This window comes from Limulus polyphemus, unplaced genomic scaffold (genome assembly GCF_000517525.1).
Source record: "Limulus polyphemus unplaced genomic scaffold, Limulus_polyphemus-2.1.2 Scaffold1469, whole genome shotgun sequence".
Classification (NCBI taxonomy): Eukaryota; Metazoa; Arthropoda; class Merostomata; order Xiphosura; family Limulidae; genus Limulus; species Limulus polyphemus.
In genome coordinates this window covers 185485-205421 of record NW_013667079.1, presented here as the reverse complement: position 1 = coordinate 205421, position 19937 = coordinate 185485, and the positions used below count along the sequence as shown (strand labels likewise).

The 19937-nt window shown below is 33.2% G+C and overlaps 1 protein-coding gene across 1 annotated transcript in view; it reads right to left on the bottom strand.

Moving 5' to 3' along the window:
- The window catches only part of LOC106463719 (lipopolysaccharide-induced tumor necrosis factor-alpha factor homolog), an 18541-nt gene extending 5834 nt beyond the window's left edge, over positions 1 to 12707 (bottom strand). Inside the window, exons 1-2 of the mRNA XM_013923780.2 lie at positions 12610 to 12707; positions 5350 to 5416 (exon numbers count right to left, since the gene is read on the bottom strand). Coding sequence (XP_013779234.1) covers positions 5350 to 5362 — 13 coding nt within the window. The 5' untranslated portion in view covers positions 5363 to 5416; positions 12610 to 12707. The remainder of the gene's footprint in view (positions 1 to 5349; positions 5417 to 12609) is intronic.
- Positions 12708 to 19937: the final 7230 nt, after the last annotated feature.

Here is a 19937-nt window from a genome sequence, read left to right as displayed (position 1 = left end):
ACAAAGTTTATTAGAATCAAAATTTTATGTACAGAATAACTTGTCTAGATGATGTGGAAATGTACATTAAGAAGCATTTAGAGGACACCAATTAACAGCAAACTTACTAAACTAATCAGTGAACATTTTAATTTATAAAATAATAACCAGTCACAATATTCAACAGCTAATTTTCTTCAAGTATTTTTAATTGTGATGGACAGAAAAAAGCTTTTACCTATTCTTTCCACCATAATTGATAATTACCTTACACATCCTCTTTTTTTATTTTACCTGAAAAAGGAAATCAGATCTCTTCAAATGCTCAGACTAGTTTTCCCCTTTGGTTTTCTTTTTAATATTTGTTCACAATATCTTTATTTTTTAGCCAGTTTGTGTTTTTCATTATATTTCTTTGTCCTGGACACATCAGTTTTGTGGTTAACTATTTTTTTCTGCAAAACAACCACCAGTCAATGATTTTTTTCTTTTAGGAAAGAAAACTCTCTATGGTAACATGCTTTTATAAAAATGATACAAAGCAGAATGATATTTTAATCCTAAATATTCATGTTTGCTTACTTCAGATGCTTATTAAATATGTAACAGGAAAGAAATACAAATCTACTGATTGTTTCCAATTTTATTTTCATTATGACATACTCAGAGCTATTGAGGAAGATAGGTGTCTGCATCCTCTAAACATGCAACCTTTCAGGAGTATTGTTCTCTGGATCCCTTTGATGATTTTGGATGGTCAGGTTTTGTAAGGCAAAAGCTGTAAGCTTGTAAGCTCTTTACAGTAGGTGTCTGTGACTTATTTCAATAAATTTCAACTATAAACAAACATCAACACAGTCCATGTTTAACATCTCCAGTACGACCATCTTGAAAGATCAGTTACAGTACTCCCTTCCAATCCTCTATTCTGTAGGTCCCCTTTCCCTTTGTCTTGACTTTCTCCCAGGCATTGTCCCAAAGTTTCTGCAGTGAAGGGTCTTCCATCAGTTCCCGTAAACCTACATTTGGGATGTCATCTTTTGAGACTTGCAGGGGATTGATGTCTTGCTTGCTTTTCTTGAGCTCTAGTGGGGAGTGCAAATGCCTCAGTCTTCTTTTGGTCTGGTTCCTCCAAACTTCAACTGCCTGGTATATTGACAATCACCAAATTGTGATGGGTGCTTTCATATACATGGCCTCAAGGTCTCCCACGTAGTATGGAGTGTCCACCTATATTCTTGGTATGGGAAACTTTCTCACTGTCCCATCAATCAACACACACAGATGTACTTTGCCCATCAGATACTATATTGGTTCTCACTGCTGCACCCAGTATCTTGTAGGACTTTCTTGTCCCCAACATAGGCTTCATCTACTGACATGTTGGGGTTTGTTGGCACCTCTCAATGTTTGTCACATGCTGCAATCACTACTGGCACTGTTGACCCATTTGCTAACTTGACTGACCATCAATCATGCAGTGTTTAATCATGGTGACATTCATTCTTTTCTTGTTTCTTGCCAGCACCATCTTTGTGGGTAGCTTCAGCTGGTTTATGTTGAGATTTCTGCTGCTCCTTGATGACAGATTTGCTCCATTTTATGACAAACAAAGTAATCTTCTCTCTTTGTTCTGTTGACTTCTTGTTACCTTTGGTGGCATCCTGCTTCTGGTCAGCAACTCCTGGTTTTGACTTCGACTGGTTATTCTTGGACTTACCAGTTATATTCCTTCCACAGGGTTTCATATACTGTTCCAACAGCTTGGTCATCTCATCCAAGTCTTTTGGTGTTCTCTTTTTTAGGAACAGTGACATGTCAGTAGAGCAAGTGATCATGAACTGTTCACGTATTAGTAGATCAGCCAGTTCTTTAAACTATCTTTACACTTGACCATGTCAGTCCATCCTGATTAGTATTGCTATAAATGTGCCACAAACTAAAATACAGTTTCTCCAGTGTCAGGTTTGACCTCTCTGAGCTTCCAGAGAAAGCCTTCCTTGGTAAGTTCATGGTGCTTCAGCAAGGCCACTTTTAATTTGTCATAGTCCATGACATCTCCTGATATCACACCCACATACACTTGTATGCCTTTGTCTGTGAGAAGAGGGTTGAGACAGACTGCCCAGTCACCTTTGTCCCAGTTCTGACTTTGGGCAAATCTTTCATACCTCACCAAGTAAGCATCCATGTCATATTTGTTTTCATCAGAATTGGGCAACCTGCATTGGTTGGCCTTGACCCCACTGTAATTCTTGGGTCATCCTCCAACTTTCTGTTGGGTGAGCTTTGCAATCTCAATTTCTGCTATTATTCTCTCTATTTGCAGTCTCTCCTTTCTCATTTTAGGCTTGTGTTTCACATTCACATTCTTCTTTCAGTCTCTCTCTTTTGTTGATGCTCTTGTCTTTCTGCATGTCTTGTTGTTGTTTAACAAACTCTTGTAGATCTCCATCTTTTAGCCAAAGTCGCTCCCCCCTCTCTCTATCCACTTATCAAAGTCAATCGACATGATTATATAGTGTGGTCGTGACTTTATAATATTTTTGTCACCACTACAGATTTCTGTATATAAGCCTCTTTCCTGCTGTTGTTTACACCTTCTACTGTCAATTATCATTGTAGATCCTGTTTGGCTTGTCACTGTCAGGTTTTGTAAAGCTGGATTCTTTACAATAGGTGTCTAACTTGTTGGCAATAAATTTAAACTATAAACAAACGGCAACACAGTCTTCTTGTTTTAAAATAATATATTAAAAACAAATTTAATGTATATATTAATGTTTGTTACACTGTTGGTTACCACAGTTGTGTCCAAAGCTTTTGTCTCTTTTTTGTCAAAGTCAACAGAGACTGGTTCAGTTACTTTAGGAAACAATTGACAGATAAATTATTCTCCTCTGCTCTATTATTACAATACAGTCTGTGACAATTTTACTTCAAAAATCACCACTATACATTCTTTATCGCTAAATTAACAATCACGCAGTCTAGAACTAGAACTAAATAATGATTTTTGACACATATTTATACCCTGAAAGAAGTCTAGAACATTTCATGCAATAATACTCAATTAAACCAACAAGAACCTCAGAAAGTTCTAGCAACATGACACAATAACCTCACTATTGTAAACAACTGAACTACACAATGTATGATTCGTAAACAGTTATGCAAACAAAATAATAAAATGTCGCTTCTAAAAATAATTAAATATGACACCCATGCTATAAGCTATCTAAATCATAACACTCTTACTAAACTTAAACAGTCATGCATATCTAACATAGATGCTTGTCCAACTACAAATCAAGCCCTCAAGTAAATTGTTTTTTAATTTTTAAATCATGCTGAAGCAGTTACATTGCGAGGGTAGCAGCTTTAGAATGTTGATATGCTTACATAGCACTTAATGTTCAGCAAGTAATGCATGTTTATTACATGACTGCATATGTGATGGAATGTGTTTTGGTACCATATCTTTACATTGATTCCGACCATTTGTAAAAAAAATTCCTTGTCCTGAATTTGAAAAACACCAAACAGTACTGTATTATACATGCATCTAATGAAAAAGTTATACCCAAAACTACAAAAGATGTTGCATTTTACTTGGACTGGAAAATGTTTGGAAACTGTCAAGCCAGCTATTAAATTTGTTTCCAGATTTAAGAAAAAAATTTGTCATGATGTTCTATCTAAAGCTTTAACTGTTGAAGCACAAGAATGCAACAAAAAGAGCATTTTTTTTTCATTTTTGATCCTATTAACTTTTTCTCCAGACGAGGTTAATTGAGGTGGCCCACCCTCGTTACCATAACATAATCATTAGTTTTCACACTAACTTTTAATGTTTTGTGTATCTTCAGAATATTTGGCAAGCTGTAAGTAAACATTGCAAGTATTTTGTACAAAAAAATAAGATTTTTAATTAAGTATTTTTACTAAATATATCTGTGAATATATGGAACTATGAGTGCAAAGTGATTTTCATGTTAATATTAAAAATACTTTTCTTTATCTTAAAATTCAAATTTCATTGATATAACCTCTAAAACCTCCTAAATAAATATCAAACTTTTTTTTATTTAGTAAAATTTATATTCTATTTATTTTCTCCACCTAACCCTATACATTTAAGGTTGATTTGACTGACCTAGTAACCATCATACAAAAAAAATCTAAGTTAGTCTTTTTTAATTTCTCAAATGACTGTAGATTGTACCAGAAAACTTAAATTGTTTATTTTAAATAGTTTAAATCTCATAAAAGTCAACACATGTTTGAACTTAATTTTGTTTTATTGCCCTCTGAACCATGTCTAGTTAACAATCCCACCACAAAAGTTGTAAATCATTTTGCAAATGTATAGCTCATGTTCAGTATTGAATAATATAACACATGAGCTGCTCACAAGCTTATTTAATGAAGAATTATTATTATTTTTCATTATTTTACCTTATCTAACAAGTTTATAATTTTTACAATTTTGTTACTTTTATATCAATAAATAAAGAGCACACATGAAAAACAAGAAATATAGTACTTATCTTTGACCTTCTTTTCTGCCATCAGTTGCCAATGAAATTTAAGCAATTTTGTTTAATATAATGATGGTACAAGTACACTAAATTTTTATTTACTTAAATAATGCATCTAAGAACACAGATTATTAACACATAGAAGCAATGTCCTATAACAATTATAATTTAACTGGCTTTCAAAAACAATTTAAATTAATTCCCTTTTGTTGCTCAGTCTGTACACCATCAGATAAACTTTGAAATTGAAGGCAAAATTGGCAATATTCTGTACTGAAAACAACATAACATTATACATCATTTGATAGATTAAAATGCTGCCTTTTTATTTGTTATAAATAATATAGTATAAAACATGAGAGAGAACTATTGGCAAGTTGTAAGAGAGATGTGACAGGTGGGCAGTGCAAGTGGATCTAGTTTTCTAGTTCCTTAAACAAATAAGGTTAAAGGTTATAAAAATCATAGACTTAGCTATATTACAATAAACAATTTGTTAAATTCTGTACTTCAGAGAGGGATGGTAAATAAATTAGGAAAGGGAGAAGATCTACAGAACCAATGTCATGATTCTCATACTAGGGAAGATTGAGGATTTTATAAAATATTTTCTTATAAAATTAAGAACATAAAAGTTATATAATATTATAATTGGATTAACTGTATTTTGATGCCAAGATCATTTGTGTATATTGAAAATAAAGTGGTTTAATTAAATTTTGAATGTAATTCTTAAAAGTTCATTACATGCATGCTTTGACCTACCTCTAGCAAGAGGGTTAAGGGATTAGTTAAAAAGAAACAATGTTTTTAAAATTAAAAAACTCACCATATTGAGCCATTGTGTCAAATTCCAAAGTTTCAGGAAACCAGAAGTTTTAATTTGTGGAAAATACCTGAACAAAAAAAATTTTTTTTTTTATTACTACTCAAAAGATTTTATACAATACTACTACTACTACTACAAGTAATTTTTATTCTTCGTGAGTTGCTGAATATAACACTGCAGCTCACTTTATAATTACCATGAATTTGCACTTTCAACACCCAAAAGTTATCACTATTAAAAAGAACCAGATCTTCATTCATCTACAGCCCTTAATATTTCAAAAATCAGTTTATCATTAAGGTTTCATTATAGGCATACATAATGATCAAATTCAAATAAGTATCATACAAATTATGTTTACTGCTACATGTTTTGGAAAAGTATTCCATTCAAGTGTCAAAAGTGTTATTCAGTATCTGGCCACATATTTGGTTTGGTAGGATATTAGTACCTAGTCAACAGCCACATTTGATATCTTTGTATCATTTACTAATAACAATAAAGCTACTACATGCACTAGAAAAAGAAAATTTATAAATAACAAACCATAATCAAAAATTAATAATTTTATTAATGTATAGCAATAACATTTTTAGGAAACATTTAAAAAAGTTATTAAACTTATCAATACCAAATTCTGTGTCCATAAATTAGTTTAATTTTGCTACATGATCCTGCTTTCTTATGCTAAATAAATTATATTAAACTTGAAAACGTATCTTTAGTTTCCACCACAATAATGGATTAGATTGTTACTTTAAAAATGATTGCAATATATAGAAATTACACAGGTGACAAAACTGTCTCATCATCCATTTCAACAATATCATTATCACCAAAGCTTCCTGCAGATATTTTAATGAAGCAATCCCAAATTGACTCAAGTCTCCTGTTGTTCACTTTACCAAGCAATGGTTAGAAGTTATCTATGTCACTTCCACTATACCAATTATGAACCACAAGAGGAGACACTTAACAAAATAGGGTACACAATTGTTTTTTTTAACATACAAATAATATTTATCAAAATATAGCAAAGTTAAAAAAATCCCAAGTTTAAGAACTTCATATGTTAATAATTTACTAGTTTTGTTTATTCATATAGTCAAAGTATTTGATCAGTTAAACAGATTCATAAACTGGGACCAAAAGTTAAACAAGTGAGTTCAGCTTATAAATTGCTGCTGGTCTGGTAGGTTGTATTGTGGTTGTGCTTTCTTCATCAAGCAGAAAAACCCTATATGATTATCATTAATATCTCACACAGTAGTTTCTTTTTCTGATAACTTTCCTGAATGGTTTGTTGTTTGATAAACACCCTGGAACTTCAAACCACACTCTCACCTTTGATATTAAATCCAGTAAACTAAGTTTGTTGTAAAATGTTTGTCTTGGACATGTATTTTGCAGGTGGCATGTATCTAAGTAGTAGAAGTTGCTTTCCCTTTGTCACCAGGTGAAAGTAATATGCTATACAATATTCACTGATTATCATGAGTGGTATAAATGTCAGGTCTGTACCTGTCTTATTTACTGACTATTGCAAAGACAACCCCTACTGATATATTAAAGGTTGCATATGTTGTAAAGTATGCTACACATTAAGATTTAAAGAAGCACTGGCTATGACCAGAGAAAAATACTGATCGTAATTTATCTCTTGAAAACATATTATTGGTAATTGTAGACACTAAACAGAGCCAACTAAAATGAATACTCACCAGGAATAATATGATCCAATGTGTGTAATTTTACATTTTTCTAAAATATATTTACTTACATGTTCCACAGTCAACAAAGTCCCACAAAAGTGTTTAAACTTTGAATATTTGGCCAAAGGTCACCATGAATAATCTCAAAAGTAGACTTTTCTTTCCTCTTTCCATATCACTATTGATCATTTTCCTATACCTATTCTATTTCAACAGACTTCTGAACCACCTTCTACATGAATATATATTTTTCATTCAACATAAAATTTAGATTAATGTAAGTATAAGAAACTACCTATCTAAAGTAAGATTTTTATATCATATGATTAAATAGCACACTACAACTTAGAAAAAATTTAATTTTGTTTCTATATCTCATTTGGCTACAGTCTAACAACTAAACAGCAAGGTTTTATGTTTGAATGTGTGCTCCTACTTCATGATACATCAAAATGCTTGAAATTAACAGACTGTATAGAAGTGTATGATTGATACTTTCATAGTATCATCAGATAAACAAGTAATTATATCAAATATTTCAAGAGCTAAAGGGTGTGTAACATACATTCACACACATGTCAGCAACTGTTAATAGTAAATTTCAAGAGGCTCATTACACTGGAAGGTACAGGTGTGGTAAGCAGTTGGCATATACAAACCTCCTAGTTTATTCTATATTATAAACAAAATTTTGAAATTGTTTAAACTTCATAATGAAAAAATATTTCATCTAAGCTATGTGCTCAATTAGCCTAAGGTTACTCTATGGCAAGAATCAAAGGATGTTATATGTTGTCTCATGAGATAATTGTACTAATAGAGAAAGGCCACTTTAAAACTATCACATGAGATAAAGTTATATCTGGATTATTAGAATCCAACACGACTGATAAGCTATGGGAAGAAAATGAATTGTGAAAGCAATCTTGGCATTTTCAAAGATATTCATTTCTGCTTTAAAAAAAAAAAAAAAGACTTACTTGTGAAGTTTCATATATTTTGTTCCATATTTCTGGCCATGCGTAGATTTTTTAAATCTAATCAAACTCAGTTTCATTCATTTTTCACTTACTGAGCTGTATGTTATTTCATATTCTACCAAGTTAACAGATTAGTTACTGCAGTTTGATTAATATTACTTATTTTATTGAGAATAGTGTTTAAGTATTATACCAGCAACAACTTTTCTTTTCACTGAATAAATTTTCAAATATGCTCTTCCTGTGATCATATGCTAATTTGCCTTTTACCCAGTCACAGAATATCACAGCATTATTTTTTTAATGTTTTAACCCAAATTTTTTGTGTGAAAACAGAGTAACTTAACTCTTCATGTTCTCTGTAATTTTCCTCTTGTACTTTGCAAGATACTTACCAAGAGATGTCTCTGTATATTAGAAATACCTATAGGAGAGAGATCAAAAACGTGTCAAACTTTGCACGAGAGCAGAAGACTCTGGACCACAACTAGGTCATTCACACTGCTGATAATAGCAGCTTTCAACAAGCATCTTCTAAAAGAAAGTGACTGATGTCAGGTAGTTGCTGATCCTGACCTTTCTGAGACCTAATAGGAAATCTCTAATCTCTAATGTGCAATGGTATTCAACACCAGATGCTTTCAGTGGATGAGTTCTCTGAAAGACAAAACTTGCATAGTGGATGACTGCTGCCAACATGGACCTTTCCAATCAATGTTATTGTATGAAGGAAGAAGCTGTGGAAAAAAACATGAGTGTGCCTGAACCTTGAGTTCAAACAGCATTAAGTGGCCACAAGATTGCTATACCAACACAGTTTGAACTAACTTGAGTGACAGACTGGTATTCAGTAGGTTTCAGGTTTCTGCTGAAGGAGAGGCTGAGTCAATAACTTTACTAATAGAGGCTGCACAACCATTAGAATATTATTAGCATGCAGGTGATGGTGCACATTTAAGGTCTGATTTATAAGAGAATCCTGCAAATTATTCAGTCATTGAATCAAGGCAAGATTGCAAATATAAATATTTATTGTAGATGTTTGAAGAACTGATTATCCCTTTCAACTTGGGCTTGGTCCCTGGGACCGACCCATTAATTATTTTGTGCTTGTAAGTTTTCATGCTATACCTCCACCTGACAGCTCTATCTTATTGATCCTCTGGAACTTTGGGTTCCTCAACAGGTTGAGTTTCTGCTGACAAATTCTTAGTCACTCTCCCCAGCACACTTTCAAAGACAATCACAAGGGATAATTTTTGGCTTGAATGGGATAGCTTCTGGATTCTGTTAACAACATCAATAATTCTTTTTATTGCAATATATAGCCCTTCTAAAGACTTGCTTAATGTTGGAGTTCATTTTTTCCTCATAAAAGAAATTGTTCAGCCATATCATGCCATCTTGTAGAAATCCAGTCTTATCAGCAGTACCATCACAGTGACTTTTTGTTTTATCACAAACCGATTTAAGCCTTCCCCAAGTAAGTTATGCATGACATCTCTACTCGTAACATCCATGAGCTCATCCAACAACCTATCCCTTGAGATATGCTAAAGTGTTTGGCCTCACTATTCTCCAGTCAACAGGTGAAGAATTATTGCTAATAATTCCAGGTATGAACATTTCAATCCCTGGTAGTACAATGTATATCCTTCCTGTTGTCACTAAAAGTTCAACCTCTTGTGTAGTAAATGACACGTAGTGCAAGGGATTTCCTAGTCATAGATTGTGAAACTATTTGAAGCTATTTTAACCTTGCATTCATGTCTCCACATGAAATAAGTTACTAAAATGCACTCTTTCTTGATGTCAGTCACCCACACATTATGAGGTATAAAGAAGTCTCCTCCAGTAAGGGTAACTTCTAACTTTCCTCTTGCTGCAAATTTATGTCCACTTGCTATTCCTATTACCCTATCTTCTTTCTTCACCCCTGGAGGAAAGTTCCAATCTTTCATTACCAAACTGAGTCAAGCTAGTTTCTTTAAATAATCAACTTCTTATCTCATTTGGGGGCAGATATTGTATTTTCAACCAAGCTTTGACTCGTAGGCCCATCTAATTCCTGCTTGCTGGTTAGCCCTTTGTTGTTCCTTCAATCTTGTTGGGTTCAAAACTCATTCTTGGTGTATTAAGTTATTGATTCCTCAGTCTGCAGTGGCTAAATTTACCACATCTTTAAAACAGTTCCCTCTTTCTGGTATGCTTTGAGTGGAGTTTTTATTTCCTACAAGCTTCCATTTACAGTTCCTGACAATATGTCAAGTTACACTTGAAACACCTATGGTTTTGTAGTTAATTCCCCCATTCTGTGTAATTAGTTGTCTAACTAATCCTTTTAGTTCTTCTAGACTATCATCAACAGGAGTTGAGGTTTCAATACACAACTCAATCTGATTATCATATAGTTTCAAGAGGACATCTTTAGTTGTTTATCTGCAACTTTAATGGATTCTACACAGCTTCCTTTAACCCTTTGACTGTGGCTAATTTATTTTCCTTGTAATAATCCCACTTCTGATAATAATATTGTAACACTGTTGTTGGGCAGATTTCTTAATATTATTTGATGAAAATATGCAAAGTTCAGTTGACCACCTAGCAATAACAGGTTGATTTATTTTTTCTTTAACATTTCTTCTATCACTTGTACATAGTTGTATTTATAGGCCTAAGTTCATATACAACATTTCCACCTTGACCAGATTTAATCTCTAATTACGGAGTCCCACAGAATTACAGTTCTTGGCCATGGAAGTGTGTGAATGCAAATTTGCAGTTACTCATAAATAAATCTCTTGTAAACAAAATTATTGTACACCAAAATCAAATGAAAAATATATACAGTACTATTACACACTGAGTTTGCATGGTTTATTTCAAAGCAACCATACTCCCACTAGTTGAAAATCAACTATAATAAAATTGTGTTGATCACCAAAACTTTCTACCACCATACGACAGCAACCAGCAAGCAAATGTTAGAATCAAAAACAAAGTGTTAGCAAGATGTTGATGGACCAATAAGGGCCAGTGATACATCAAATGATAGCTCTCTTCATGCTCCACATTGATGTAGGTGGTTTCAATGTATCCAAAAGCATTTCCTATTTTAAACCACACAAACAAATCTTAAAACTATTAATATATACTTTTTAGTCATTGAATTTGTTGAAACAAAGCTATACAATAAACTTGCTGGTCCGTTTACTTAATGATAAACTAACATATATATATATATATATATATATATATATGTATATATATATATATACCCAAGTCGAACTGACAACATGCCAAAAAATGATGAATTGGATATACAAGTAGATGATATGTTGGCTTGGCAACTTATATCATTGGGTGTAATAAGACAATACGTTGTTCTGGCAACTGTCTGCTATACATCATATAATAGTTTAATTTACCTTAAAACCAACAAAAATACATCTCTCTTTTACTCTCATAGGCACATATGTAAGTTCATACTTCAGTTTAACATCTGGTTGTTAACGATTTTCATTTCATTTGTCAATTCACAGGTATGGGTTTTCAAAAGAAGTACATTATTAGGACTAAATTTTATCTCACCTTGTCATGGGTTTCATGCAATGTCTCAAGTTACCAGCCAAAACGATACTTTTATACCAAACACCAACATTTTGATAGTATTGTTCCAATAAGATGGTCGCATAGTGCAGAAGGTCTATTTACAGGTACAATTATTAATTGTTTTTCATTAATTACTAAATACATAATTGGAATTGTGGCATAGATCTACCAATTTGTGACAGTAGAACTCAATGGCGTGTAAATTATTTTTTAAGTTATTTTCTCTTATTTAAAAATCAACAAAACCCACCGACTCTAATGGTACTTCACCTAAACCGAATACGCTTACCAAAACAATTTCATGGCCAATCAATCAAGTAACTGAATATACAAAAAACTACACTGTACCAGTCATTCTGTGAAATATTTGGATTTTCAAGGGAGTCATTTACCAATTTAAATATGATTAACACTCAAACTACAACTACTTGGTATTTGTATGCTGAATAGTTCACTTTGACATTTTAGTACTACTGCAGTCTATAAACTCGTATGTATAACTAATGCCTAAATTTCAGTTATACAAGATTTTCGTGATGTTATCAAAAAAATTCTTGGTATTCTAGGTCTACTCCCACAAACTAGCTTAACCTTAACACCACACGCCCTCTATTTAACATCCGAATTAAAACAGTAAAATATATCACACAAAACTACGTACGTTATAAGTTATACCACGAGCACGGCGAAGGGAAATTGCTTAATTTCCAAATACCCTGGCTATTAAATCCCGAATCCTTACCCAAATTAGTAGTAAGAGTCAGCTTTCAATAAGACATTTTATTTTTAAGCATGTAATTTGTAGTTGTATATGTAAGCCTAATCGAAACGTCAGACCCAAATTCAATTTCAAACCTGCAAAAAACAACACAGTATGAATCCATCATCAATTTATATAACTAACTTAAAAATACTAACTGCTAAGAATTAAAGAAAGTCGAAAATTTTAACCTCACCTCTTATATAAAAATCAAACTGCCAACCGTTAGAGTTTCAACCGCTTTATATATAAAAAATTAAGGGTGTGTCGTATATTATAACTCATTGGTCTAACCCCAGCATCTTATATCATAAATTTTAATGTGATCACTAGAGGGCAGTATCAAAAAAGTACGTAAAATTTAAAAATGTATTATTGATTTATCCAATTACAAAAAATTGATCTCGAGAACATATCTTTTCTCTCTTTGGTTAAAAACAAACTAAGGAAAATCTCATATTTTTAGCTTTCTCTAGGTAGATTCAACGTTGGAATAATCTCAGCTATCCTTTAGTAAAAAGTTTTTGTTTTACTTACTCTTTCGTAAGGATTACTGCTGGCATTAATAATTTCATCTCTAATGCATAATCGAAAGCTGCTTTGTTTGTGCTGATGCTTTGCCATTTAATGTTTTTTTTTCTAGTAATAGCATAAAACAAATAAAATTTATTTTCTGCATACATGTTTTAGCAAAAAACCACGGAGTGACTGTGTTTCCGCAATACACGAGCAGACACAATTCGGATATAAGGTAATAAAGGATAAATTAACACCTCTAAGTAAAACTTCTGTTCAGTTTTAGTTTTTTCAACGTTTCAGGCAGATACCGTCCGCCAGGCATTTAATATCGTGTTAAATAGAAACTAGACAAAGAGAGAGAATCGTTTAGGTGGTAGAATTTACTTATGTTCTATTTACACGCATTGAACGTGGAGTACGTTAAAAATATTGTTTGAGAAAAATCATTCTTGAGTTGTTTTTTTCTTATAAACAGTATCAAAATTTAATAGGCCTAAAATTGTTGATATAAACCACGTTAACTGCAGATATTATGTGGCGTTTCAAATAATATTTTGTCTCTTAACTTCTAGCTTAACTGGTATTGAACAAAAGGCTTCTTGGGCAGTGACTTGTGGGATATAAAACTTAGATCTGATATTTTATTTTCATAAGTCTTTGATTTATAATTTGCAATGGACAAAGTGAGAGGATTTTGGAAAAAAAAACAATATCATCTGAATTTGAAATTATTTTTATCACAAATTTTTAGGTTTATTCGTTTTAATGTTTCGTCCGTTGATATATATATATATATCATTTTATTAGACTGCTGATACTAGCGTTAAACCCGACGCAAGGTCGTGTTTGCACGACTCACTAGAGAAATCTACATCTGATATAAACAATATAAGGATTGCTTGTGTTTTCGGTTTCATAAAATTAAAATAATATTATAAATTTAAACTATTTTACCACACAACTGAGCAACAATCAACTGGTTGTTATCTGAGTATCCTGATATTTAGATGAGAATTGTTAGCGGCGAGGTATTATTTGCTATTACTTATAATCCCCTTGATACCATCCCCCTATAGGTTAGTAAGAATTATATATTATACAGAAAATTTCTAACTGACTCAAGACTAACCCAACTACTGCTGAAATATTCACTATAAGAAAGTAAAGGGCATAACCTTAGTTATCACTCCATCACATGATTCGAAAATACAACACATAAATTTCTCCGCTATTGGAACTCACTAATGTGCTAGAAAAAATTGTTATACTTGTCCATACGTTTCAAACAGCACTACAGTTAGCCATAGTTTCACATTCCATATTAGGGGACTTTACATATGCACGTCATAACATGTCATTTACTGTATACGATGCAATAGATGTCATAACTTTTATATCGGAGAAACACCCCGCATGATCGATGATAGTTTTCGCGAACACAATTAGATCTGTAAGTGAGGATTTCACTAATGTCTCAGTTCCTAGGCATTCCAACTCCTCTGGCCATAACAGTGTCTCCGACACGTATGTCTGTCCCATCAAAAACGCACCACTCAATAAGTTTAAACGAGAAAACGTAAAACACGCATCATCTTCCAACTCAACAGCCCCCCCCCCCCCAACGTGGCACAGTGGTATGTCTGCGAACTTATACCCCTAGAAACCGGGTTTTGATGTGTAGGTTTGTGCTTAATAACAGATCAACAACCAACTCAACACCATATAAGGAAGATCTTTCAAATAATTTGTAAACAAATTTTTATGCAGTGAAACTTTTCTCTAGATGTGTTTTAATTACTATTTATTCCTTATTCAACCTCCTTTTCAACCTTACTTGATGAAGCTTTCCCTATCTTAGGAATATTCAACTTGTTTGTTATTTTATCATTTAGTGAATTTTTATTACTTTTTTGGCCCTCTCCTCAGTGGCACAGTGGTATGATATAATGAACCACCGAGAGCCATTCTATGATGCAGCTTGAGATTTTGAGAGATCTAGGGCAAAAGATACTTTGTACTTTGCATAATCCAAGGAATGAAGAATACTGGGGAGTATCATACACCACTGAAAATATGCAGAAGTGATGTTTATTGTCACATTCATATAAATATGTCAAGCAATAATGTAGACATTGTACCATGTGTTCTATCAAGAGGAAAACTAGCAATATCAGGGAGAATTCCAACAGAGAGTTGTAGGTTCTCTTTGTAAGAGAACCACTTTAGATATAGCTGATACTCTGACCAAAATTGACAGATCTAATCAGTAAGTGCTGATCATTATCACTTACTTTATTAGGTGGGCTGAAGCTTATATGTTGGCTAACATGTTAGAAGAGTTCATCACAGGTGTATTCGCAAAATAATAGATAACATGATTTGGAGCACCTGAGAAGAGATCTACACAGATCAAGGAGCCAACTTCAATAGCCAATTGTTTTCAAGCTGTGTCGAGTGACTGATATAGTGAAAACATGCACTTCATCATGTTATCCTCATTCTGATGGTTTAGTTGAATAGGTTATGCAAATTCTCAAGCTTAAGCTTGCAGAGTCTGTGGACTGTAACTGAACTGATTATGATAAGCATCTACTGTATATCATGATGTTTTACCACACAACTGAGCAACAATCAACTGGTTATTCTCTGAATATCCTGATATTTAGATGAGAATTACAGATCCCAGTACATTTCATAAAAAAAATCTTACACCCATTGCAGATGCACCATAGTATTCATATACATATGAGGAACGGCAGTATTCTGCAATAGCTTATACCCATAAATATATGCATCAACAAGTGGTTATGGTGGCTATGCACCAGAAGAGATACTATAAGAAAGCAGTGACAGAACGAAAATTCAAGCCTTGTCATTGGGTTTGGCTGTGTACTTGACCATAGTGCATAAAAACATAGTTCTGGTTGAACCAGTCCTTATCTTGTCTGTAAATGTGAACTATAAGTTATAGTATTTGCATATAGTGCATCAAACATGCTGGTAAACTTAAACTCTACATCATTGCTGCGTCTCCTGAGAATTAGTTACTCCATGAATCAGAAATGGAAGAATAAGTTGACCTAAATGGCGAAAGCAGTGTGTGTCACTTGATCTCAACTCATGCTATGAGGATAAAGAAATTAACACTAGATTTCTGGCTGTCCATGAAGAGGTGGATGAGGAATCACTGGCGAAGAAACAGTTTGTTTCTCTTATCACTGGCCAGGATGTCAAAGTCGACCTCCTAAATATTATGGCTGGGAGTAATTGCTTGACCAACACTAAGGATAGTCAGTTAATTGAAAAATCGGCGTGTAAAAAGAATTAACATTTCATGCTTTTTTGATCTACCAAGCAGAATTCATAATTAAATGTCTATGGGACTTCATGTAATGGCTGTTCATTCATTATACAGCTAGGACAGTTGGTTGGATTACAGACCAAAAACTGAAAAGAAAATGTGACCCTTGCTTTCCAAACTATCAAAAATATTAGGTAGTAGGATATAAGAATGATGTCCTACAATAATGTTTATTACTTCAATTATATAGATGAATAGTAGTAGCATTTGTGTATAGTAGATAGTGCATTACTCAAAAGGTATAAACATAGGACAAATAAGGTTGTTACGCAAGATTCTGGGAATTTTGGATTTGGTCTCATCTTTTGATGACAGCTGGGAACTTTGACAAAACAATTTGTGGAAAGAACTTTGCATTTTTGCTTTCTAATCTTGTGCCAACGACAACAGAACCTCGTTTTGTTTTGCAATGCGAAATTACACCTGATTGTGTGGGAGGTCCATACAGGTCTTCTTGAATTGCAATAGGGAAGTTGTGGTGTAACAAAGTCTAAGAAATTGACCTGAACTGAATAAATCAGAGCAAAATGTGTATCCGTTTGCTAGATGTTTGTGTAATTTATTTTTGTGCTTATCTAGTGCAGTGTGTATTTCATGACCTCAAGATGAGAGTATGAATAGGAAAACAGCAATTTGGGTTGATTATTACATTATGATGGCAAAAGCAACTTTTCTGCCATGTCTTGTGCACCTAGTATGTTGGACTGTACACACAAACACACACACATATATATATCCTCTGTATATTCTCTAATTGACAACATGGAATTTCATGTGGATGGACGGGTACAACAGAAAAGGCCATTTCTTCTTATTTCCATCCATGATGAATTTTGTTTTCGTCATATCGTTCGAGTTGTTTTACCCATTAGTTTGTGCCTGAGAGTGTATGTGAGCATTAGAACAATTGAGACTAATGTTGGTTGTGATAATTATCCGGATTGCTATCGAACAGTGATGCAATTTACTGTAGGTATATGTCGATTAGTATGTTATATTTAAATACCTATGCGTGTATTATATATATAAACCAGTTTGTATATATTCAATTATGTACATGAATGTAATACATACAAGAACACAATGTTTCAGGCAAATTATGAATTTGGTTTGGGTATTGAGATATGCATAATTCTTGAAGACTGCAATGATTAGCCTATGCAATATTGAAAAACAAATCAGCTTAGAGTTGAGGCAAAATATTGGCAAATGTGATAGTTCACTGAATGAGAGATAGATAGATAGATAAAACTGCCAGGGTAATTGACGTCTCATCAATTGATTGAGAGACATGGTAGATCACTGGTTTCATTCATAGTTGTAAAGGAATATTTCACAGTTGAGGCAGCTGGAATATTCATAGATTTTTATGATTTAGTTTTTATAAAGAGAAATCACGATAACGTGGTCATTAAAAATAAACTATAGCAATGCACTTGTTATTTAGAATTAGATGTTATATAAAAAGATGTTCAAGTTTTACAAATGAACTATGCCTGTACCTATGCACATTTCTGAATGTTTATCTAGAAGTTAGTTATTATGATCAGTTTGTGTGTAAACTACATTTATTTGTAATGTTATCGTATACTTCCTGTGTTGGCTAGATGAATAGAAATATTTTATGATATATGGCATAATATTACTTATTTTTATTACATTTGACTTGTGTCATAAGGCATGCTAGTGTTATGAAAAGACAGGTTATGAAATCTTCTGGGTCAGAAGGAATAGTTACTGTTTGTAAAGTAATTGGCTTAATTTCATCTACTGATATAAGGTGCTGGTTTGCAATTTTACCCCATTGCATTGAAAGTTGCATTCTCCTTTGGAAATTAGACAATGGTGGAAGAACTTGTGTATAGTGAAGTGGGTGTACTTGCTGACCGCTAAGCCATTTTCCAGAACTGGTTTGAATATGTGTTTGACTGACATATCTGTATGCTCTCTGTCCTATAGAAGTTATCTGTATTTGACATTCATTAGGTTTTATTCAAAGGCATTCTTGAAGTAGAGGGGTGATGTGTTCAGCATTAATACTGTGAGATGTGGTTTATACCCTACATGTTTTGTAATTATTATGTCCTAGAAAAGGTTGAGTTGTGACCTGTTGATTACAGTGTTAAACCTTACATTACTTGCCGAACTTCTGACCTATCACAGGTTGAATTGACTTGGAGTGTCCAACCTTGACGTTTACTACGAAAAGCCATAGTTCTTGACTGCATGTTATTTTGGCTTGTGACAATAGACTCTGTTTACATTTCTGAACTACTGAAGAAGTATGAGGACTTGCACATCCCAGTGATTGGGCCCTAGCCAGACATAGAATCATGGCACTGGACGAATATAAAGTAGCAGAATCACATAATACCATATTAGTTGCAATGCCCTTATGGAATCAATTCCAGCAATTAGTACATCAGGCACTGGTGCCAAGAACTGGTATAGGCACTACATTTCTTACCACAACAGTTAACTGATCTTAATTTGATAGTTCCAGCATTAGATTGACAGAGAGCAAAATTATTTAGTTAGTTTTAATTCAGTCAGTATTTGTTCTAGTACTTTTATTTAAACTAGTGAACCGCCCCCCCCCCCCACCAGTGGCAAAGCAGTATGTTTGCAGATATATACTGCTAGAAACCGGGTCTAGATACCCGTGGAGGGCAAAGCACAGATAGCCCTTTGTGTAGCTTTGTACTTAATAACAAACAACAATAAGAAGCTACTAGTGAACAAATTCCTAAAAACTGTGTTTTGACAAATATGACACATTATTACTTCGTGTGTTATCATATTTCTTTATATGATTTGCTATGAACATTGTACTTTCTATCACAAAAGCGCAAACAATGGCCATCAAGAAATATTCCCACATCAAATAAATGCTGTAGTACATCCCACGAATACTGCTTTTCAGGATTACATTGCACAGTGATTGATTTACCAATTCGCTCTTTTTTATTATTCCTTGTGTAAAGAGCTAGCATTGTATTCATGTGTTCAGGACTATTATCATTTCGCCTATCAATATTAGTCCTTGTTGAAAGAATTAGAATTGCTTTTTTGTGGCCAAGACTACTTTCATGCATTGCTAGAGCCTGATCAGCATTCCTTTAATCATTGAAGCCATTTGTAGCAAACATATTCTTATTATACTCAGAAAAGAGATTATATACAAAACAGTAAACAATTGCCCAGTGAATTTGATACATTCTTACAAAGTGATTTTAAATTTTAATTGTTTAGCCAATATGTAGCGTGCAATATTACCTGGGTCGATCCTTTAATGCCAATCCAAACCTGTACTTACCTTTAGACACAGATGAAATGGATTAACTAATAAGCTCTATTTTTAGAATATCTAAACGACCGTTGTGAATTAGTTGTGAACCTGTGAAAACTTGTGGTCAAAACATTATAAGATTCTACACTTAAGGAAAAAAAATATGTACTATTACGTCTCTGGTCGTTAGTTAATTTTCCGTAAAAATTCTTTCCAAAGAAACTTTACCGATACAAGTCCTTTCTTAAATAAAACTGGTTTATTCTTTCTTAATACAACTTTGCAATACACTTAATTTCCACAGTCACACTATAACTTAAACAAACGCTATAATTCACAATGAACGATTCACGCG